Source organism: Neophocaena asiaeorientalis, unplaced genomic scaffold (genome assembly GCF_003031525.2).
Source record: "Neophocaena asiaeorientalis asiaeorientalis breed wild unplaced genomic scaffold, Neophocaena_asiaeorientalis_V1.1 scaffold18, whole genome shotgun sequence".
Lineage (NCBI taxonomy): Eukaryota > Metazoa > Chordata > Mammalia > Artiodactyla > Phocoenidae > Neophocaena > Neophocaena asiaeorientalis.
In genome coordinates this window covers 924643-932328 of record NW_020172444.1, presented here as the reverse complement: position 1 = coordinate 932328, position 7686 = coordinate 924643, and the positions used below count along the sequence as shown (strand labels likewise).

Sequence of the window (7686 nt, the reverse complement as noted above, 5' to 3'; positions counted from 1 at the left end):
GAGATGAGGTTTTGCTAAAACCCAAGTTTTTCCTACTTTACCATAGTACCTACCCCCGACATTTTCTTCAATTACGTTAAACATTCACTTAACATTCACTCTGCTAGTAAGACTATTAAACATAACTAATAGGTCTATATCTTTAAAAGAAGATATCTAATAGCTCTTTTGTGAGATCATCCCAAGAAAAAAGAGGTGTAGGGCAGCTTCCTGGAGACTTTGGTCCACTATAGCATTTGAAAATAGGACTGGAAGGTAATAATCCTTTTAGGACTTGGTTTGCGGCAGTTCACACTCACCAGTGCCTTTCTACTTTGAACCCAAAGGAAAACAAACTGAGAACTAAAAACTTCTAAAACCTGGAAATTCTTCTTCAATCTTCTACTCGATTCCTGAAATCTTTACCCTTTTCAGTATTTATCTGTTTTCTATTGGGGTTCACAACTAGGTACCGATAAAGAGGTTTTAATCTTAAAACCTCGTTCCCTCCATCCAACCATCCACCCACCCACCTATTCCCCAATGGCTTCCATAAAAGATTCAAGTGGACATTTAATGTTAATTCATGCTACTACATCATTTTACTGGTCTTTCTCATAGTTACTGCATCTCCTGTAAGAGAAACTGCTTTGAGACATACATCAGCTTTTTTTTTTAGGCTAGTATGATACTAGAAAAGAGAAGCAGGTGGTTAAGTAAAAGAAGCCCTGCTAAGCATTCATAACCAAAATTCATTGATGAAAGCTTTTAAAAACTTTTTTTTTAATGGTCAGAATACTTACATTTGTGGATTACATATTTTTAAATTTCCAAAGGCAGTAGAAACTCACAAAGCAGCAAGGGATAGAAATTATTCACATTTTATAAATAAGAACATGGAAAACAGCAAGGGTCAAATGACTTATGCATGGGACCCAATATTCAGCAACCCAAGCCAGGACTTCAAATTCCTTACTATGACTTTTGTAGTAAGATTATTAAGCTCAGCTGCTGCCTTCAATATTTGTTTCCATAGACATTACTAAGAAAACATTTTACTTTGGCATTTTTGTAATATGGCACCATTTATAGCTGTCTTCACTCATAATAACCTTATTAAATAACCATCTTTAGGGCTGGCAGTATACACAATGAGGGTCAGCCTGGTTACTAGTGGCTAATGGCTGAGTCAAAATTTGAGTTATGTCATTTTTTTCTTGCATTTTCCCTGATTTAGAAGTTAAACCATACCCACATTTCTAACTTAGCCAAGCCCGTATCTTTTGGACCCAAATACAAAATCTCAAGAAGCGTAAAGGTTTCCATCACCATAAGTACTCTTTTATCACTTTTGGATAATACATTAGCCAATCTAATGATTCCACACACTTGTAGCGTGTGATTTCTTTTTTTCCTGTTTAGACTTTTTCCAAAGAATGATCTAATTCATTTTAGGCTGTGACAGAATAAACCCTATGCTAAAAAGAAAACTACATTTTTTTTGCTCTTTGTGCTGAAACACCTGAAGGATAATAAAAATAGTGAATTCAACTGTAATTAAGCCTAAAGAAAGAAGGAAGGAACATTTTATTTAATGTATTTCAGAAAGTTCAAACATTTGGAAAGATCACGAAAGCAAGAATGTTACCCATACAAGAGAAATTTATTAAAAAAATTAGTATCTTGTGGTTTAGATACACAGGTATAAGAGAAATTCCAGAAGGTGAAGCACCTTTTCCAGAAGCTGTTCCAAGGATGGTCAATACTGATTTCGAAATTGGTTGCTTAGGTCTTGAAGCTCTGTTACTAAGGTGTCCATTGCTGCTGTTTCATCAGCTAACTCCCTGGAAATTTCTCCACTTACCACATCTGTAAAAAGTTGCTGCAACATAAAGAACAAGGCAGAACTATCAAAACAATGAAAATCTCTTTAAAATAATATAGATAGAGTACAGAATTAAAATTCCCTTTGCTTAATAATACATAATAGTAGCAACAGTATTTGTTCTATTCACCATCCTGAAATATACAAGCTGCAACAATTAAAGGATGAATCAAACAATATGCCTGAACTTGTAAATTCAAATCAGCTCTGCTCTTCAAAATGGTTGCCTTGAATGTTGATTATATTATTCATTTCAATGTCATAAGATGGTTTTTGGATAAAGAGACATCATTCATCCAAACAAAAGAAATCTATTCTTTGTGTATACAAGCAAAACAAATGTATTTTATATTCAAGTTCATATAAATCATACTTTTATGCTAATTATTTGAAAATTAATATGTCTTAGGACTCAGAGGCCACAAAGATCATCAAAATTTGGTGACAGCAAAAAAGCCCAGCAAAATAAAAGTGCCCTCCTTCAGTAAAAGGAATTGCCTTGGGAGGCATATTGCAACATACTCCAATAATGCCACCATGGCTGAAACATTCTGGAATGCCTCTCTAGAAGCTGCCTGCTGAGCCGGTATAGGCACCCAAGAAAATCAGCTTCAGGATTTTATGACTCTGTGTGTGTGTGTGTGTGTGTGTGTGTGTGTGTGTGTGTGTGTGTGTGTGTGTTTTAATCAGAAATGTAATTTACTCAGTTTACCATAAATCTTTTTCATCACAACTGACTAGATGATTTGTTTACAAAAATCAGATTTACCATTACAATATAACTATTTATTACCACCATAGATGATAGCAATTGTTCTGACAGCTATTTTAAAAAGGGAATCCTGAAGATGTTCTGAGTGACGGCATCATCACTACAGTAAGCTTAGAGTTTCTCATAGTGATTTACGGAGCAAAGAACATTCACTTGAATGCAGAACTTCAAAAATGCTTTGCAAAGCTTTGCCACATTACTGTGTAGTCACACCGTGTACAGCATTTCACAACAGATTGACATACCAACCACTGAGATGTGATCAGTAGAGAAAACACCTTTGAGGAAAGTAACTTGGACTCACATAGCATGTTTGTTTTCACTAAGAATTACAGTACTTGCAAATCATCATATATCTGCACCACTGGGACTTCCCTGGTGGCGCAGTGGTTAAGAATCCACCTGACAATGCAGGGGACACAGGTTTGATCCCTGGTCTGGGAAGATCCCACATGCCGCGGAGCAATTAAGCCCATGAGCCACAACTACTGAGCCTGCGCTCTAGGGTCCGCAAGCCACAACTACTGAAGCCCGCGTGCCTAGAGCCCGTGTTCCACAATGAGAAGCCCGTGCACCACAACGAAGACTAGCCCCCGCTCGCCGCAACTAGAGAAACACACACAGCAACAAAGACCCAATGCAGCCAAAAATAAATAAATTAATTAAAAAATAGTGTGCATCACTTCCCTATAAAGTAAGGAGAAAGCAGAAAGAAACTGAGGCGTAGAAAGAATGAATAATTTGCTGAGGATCCCATGGAGTGTAAGTGGTAAATCTGTTCTGTCTCCAGGCTCCCCAGCGTTTTCACCAACTGCCCTCATGACCCCCTGCAGCAAATCTGTACAAGGACAGGGTGCTGAGGGCCGAGGAGTTACTGTGTCCTGGCCAAGCAGGGACTTCATGACTTTAGGTGAATCTCTAGGTTCTACCTAGGAGTTTAATTCCATGAAGTCCCAGGCCTGGCAAGAAAAGACCAGAGATTCAGGCAAACCAAGCCTGCTATTTAACACAGTTATCGTCATTCATTTTCACTTTTTTAAAAAAAAATTAATTTATTTATTTATTATTTTTGGCTGTGTTGGGTCTTCGTTTCCGTGCGAGGGCTTTCTCCAGTTGCAGCGAGCGGGGGCCACTCTTCATCGCGGTGCGCAGGCCTCTCACTGTCGCGGCCTCTCTTGTTGCGGAGCACAAGCTCCAGACATGCAGGCTCAGTAGCTGTGGCTCACGGGCCTAGCTGCTCCGTGGCACGTGGGATCCTCCCAGACCAGGGCTCGAACCCGTGTCCCCTGCATTGGCAGGCAGATTCTCAACCACTGAGCCACCAGGGAAGCCCCATTTTCACTTTTTAAAGTGTTCTGCAAAAGTGTTCTTTTGGAAGGCAATTCTGCTTAGCAAACCCAATTTGTTGAAAAAGTAGAGAAGGCATATGATTTACTACAAAATCAGAGACTCCCAAATATTATATGCAAAAAGGTGCTTTCAAAGGAGACGTTGGGAAGCAATTTTTCCCATTTTCGGATAATCCAGTTGCGATCTAATGAGAACAAAATCTAAATACAGATGATGTTCTGAGGTCTCATTTTCAATGTTTGGAGTTCCACAATATGAATGGATGGGTAGTACAGACAAGACTATTTAAGTCGTATAAGTAGAGGTTTATGTAAAATTAATACATTATAAGAAAAAGCTTTGCACAGAATAGGGAAATCTGTAGAGTACATCCTGAAGAAATAAACAATCATGGGTAGGTTAGTGATCTCACCAAAACTAGGAAAATTAGCTCCCAATTTGGGAAGGAGAGTCACAGGAAAAGTCTGCTACCTTGACTTTCTTTGAGAGAGCTCTTGCAGTTTTCTGAGAGACTCATAATCGGAAGTTGTTTGAAGTTTCCTGTTGGGAGGAAATATAGTTTCCCCAGGTAGATTACAGAAACCTGGTTCCAGCATGCAGACTAATAAGGACAGAAAAGTGAGTTAATAATCTAAAGAGGCAAAAATGATGCTGTGATCTGAAAAGATCATCAATTAATATAAAGCATAGTCTGGAAAGGTTATTACACGTGTCCAGAAGTGACCTTCACTTGCCATGGACTTGCTCTCAGAAGTGAAGTAAAATTAGTTTGCAACCCAGGATTAAATAGTGAAGGCAAGGAAAGATTAGGAAAAAAAGTGCTAAAGTGCATTAGAAGTTATATTCCTTTAAATTTTGCTCCTGAGGTGTACTCCAAACCTGGCTGCATGTTAGAATTACCTGGGAAATTTAACACAAATTTCCCAGGCTCTGTCCCAGACCCAATCTGTCACAGGTAGAGATGTAGAGTCCAATCTTCAAAAAACCTCCCTCCATAATTCTCGGGTGTCCCCATCCTAGCACTGGTTCATAGGTTGGTATTTGTAATCTGATAGCGTATGTTTTAGTTGTCAGGCTTGAGTCAACCTATCTACCTTAATATTTTTGTCAAATCCATATATCACCTACTTAATATTCGTCTCTAAATCAATTTTTTATTTAAATAAAAGTATTTTAAAGGAAACATTAGAACACTACTGTAAATAGAAAATAAGCAATAATATTCATGAAATTGTAGGTTTGATATGCTAGTTATACTTTTTCTAACATGCACTGAAATAAATACATATTAAAATAAAGTGTTTACCCAAGTGCTACTAGTAGTATATATGCCACACTTCGGGAAAAAGTGATAGTAAGTAGTAGAGCAGTGTTTTAATTTGACTTAAAGAAAGCATCAAGAGCTGGATTATAAATATTAATTTCAAAGACTCCTAAGTTACCCATGTGTAGGGTGATTTAGCCACTGGGTCAATGATCTCCTCACCAGTACAACTAATCACCTGGGGGCTGATGTCTAAAATATAACATGGGCCTAAAATTATCCTTCATGTAAAAGAAGACTTAAGAGCAGCTGGCTGATACCAAAGACCTTTTATTTTCTATGGTAATTCTAATTAATTCACATTTCACTCTCACCTTTGCTTTAGATAACAAGCCCCGTAAATTGAGTCGAACTGAAGAAAGCACTTGTATAGCCTCTTGGGGACTGGATTTGCTTCTACTGCATTTTATAGCCACTGGAAGATAAATATGGGGAAAACATCCATTAAAAATTGATAATGATAATTTGTAAGTACAAAAACCAATTAGTTAATTAGGATTTTATAGTAACAGACTTCAGAAATATTTCTACGAGACAAGTTTTATTTTGGTGAAAGGAAAATAAGTTATATGCATAAATTTGCCTTTTATTCCTTAAGAAGGATAGCTTATTGCTAAAAGGAAAATTCTGAGGAAAATGAGGGATATTTGGTGAGTTACAGACTGTTGGGAATGGACCGTGAAAACACACACGCAAGTGCACACACACAAGCACAGAGTAATGAAATTAGGCAGAGACAAGGTCTAATTGAACACAAGGTACCCACAGAGAACAAAAACATATGCAGCTCATCTTAATGTGGCTTCTCACGGTACTGAGTCCCTAATGCGGAATCACAATTGCGGATGACACCAGCCCAAAGAAGTGACATGCCAGATATTTACAGCTCAATTCTTACTGCATTTTCGTATTCAGAGTTTACATCACCATTCTGGAAGAAGTGACGCCAACAACCTAGGTGCCTGCATTTAGGGAATGTGACCATGACCAGGCTCTGGGGTCACTAAGCCATGCTTGGTATCCATTAGCAAGAAGTGGGGGAGAGGACAGTCACTCATTCCCGACACCTCTACCTCCAGCATTCTGGAGAGCCCATTTTCCTAAAACTTGAAATTATCAAGAGTGTGTAACCCTTCCTAGCACAGGGCCTGCCTATTAATGCTTTTTAAGAACAAGTGGTTAAAGCACAGTGGTTAAGAATCCACCTGCCAATGCAGGGGACACAGATTCGAGCCCTGGTCCGGGAGGATACCACATGCCGCAGAGCAACTAAGCCTGTGCGCCACAACTACTGAGCCTGTGCTCTAGAGCCCACGTGCCCCAACTACTGAAGCCTGCATGCCTAGAGCCCATGCTCTGCAGCAAGAGAACCCACTGCAATGAGAAGCCTGCGCACCACAATGAAGAGGAGCTCCCGCTCAACACAACTAGAGAAAGCCCCTGCGCAGCAACGAAGACACAACACAGCCAAATAAATTAATTTAAAAAAAAAAAGAACAAGTGAAGAGCTTTGTAAAAATATAATGCCTCTATACCCTGAGAAAACCATAATTCATAAAGAGTCATGTATCACAATGCTCACTGCAGCTCTATTTACAATAGCCAGGACATGGAAGCAACCTAAGTGTCCATCGACAGATGAATGGATAAAGAAGATGTGGCACATAGATACAATGGAATATTACTCAGCCATAAAAAGAAGTGAAATTGAGTTATTTGTAGTGAGGTTGATGGACCTTCAGTCTGTCATACAGAGTGAAGTTAGAAACAGAAAAACAAATCCCATAGGCTAACACATATATATGGAATGTAAAAAAAGATGGTTCTGATGAACCTAGGAGCAGGACAGGAATAAAGATGCAGATGTAGAGAATGGATTTGAGGACACAGGGTGGGGAGGGGAAGCTGGGACGAGGTGAGAGAGTAGCATTGACATATACACACTACCAAATATAAAATATATAGCTAGTGGGAAGCAGCCACACGGCACAGGGAGATCAGCTTGGTGCTTTGTGACCATTTAGAGGGGTGGGATAGTGAGAATGTGAAGGAGGCTCAAAAGGGAGGGGATATGAGGATATATGTGTAGCTGATTCACTTTGTTATACAGGAGATACTAACACACCATTGTAAAGCAATTATACTCCAATAAAGATGTTAAAAAATGTTTTTAAATACACACACACATATATATATATATATATGAATGTGTATATATAAAAAAAGAAAAAAAAAGACAGTAAATGCCTAATGAGCAGAGGGGCAAAATAAAATGTTGCTGAATTAAGAAAGAAAAAAAATAATAAAACATGCACAAAATGAGAAATTCTAGAAGAATAAAACTAACTTGGAATAAATAATATTTAATGTCTTGCT

General features: G+C 38.4%; 1 protein-coding gene across 2 annotated transcripts in view; it reads right to left on the bottom strand.

The window, feature by feature from the left end:
• Positions 1–777: 777 nt before the first annotated feature.
• The window catches only part of TTC27 (tetratricopeptide repeat domain 27), a 180497-nt gene continuing 173588 nt past the window's right edge, over positions 778–7686 (bottom strand). The window contains exons 19-20 of one of the 2 annotated variants that reach the window (XM_024732349.1): positions 5625–5725; positions 778–1886 (exon numbers count right to left, since the gene is read on the bottom strand). In XM_024732349.1, coding sequence (XP_024588117.1) covers positions 1812–1886; positions 5625–5725 — 176 coding nt within the window. In that variant the 3' untranslated portion in view covers positions 778–1811. The remainder of the gene's footprint in view (positions 1887–5624; positions 5726–7686) is intronic. The other variant, XM_024732340.1, reaches the window with a different exon arrangement.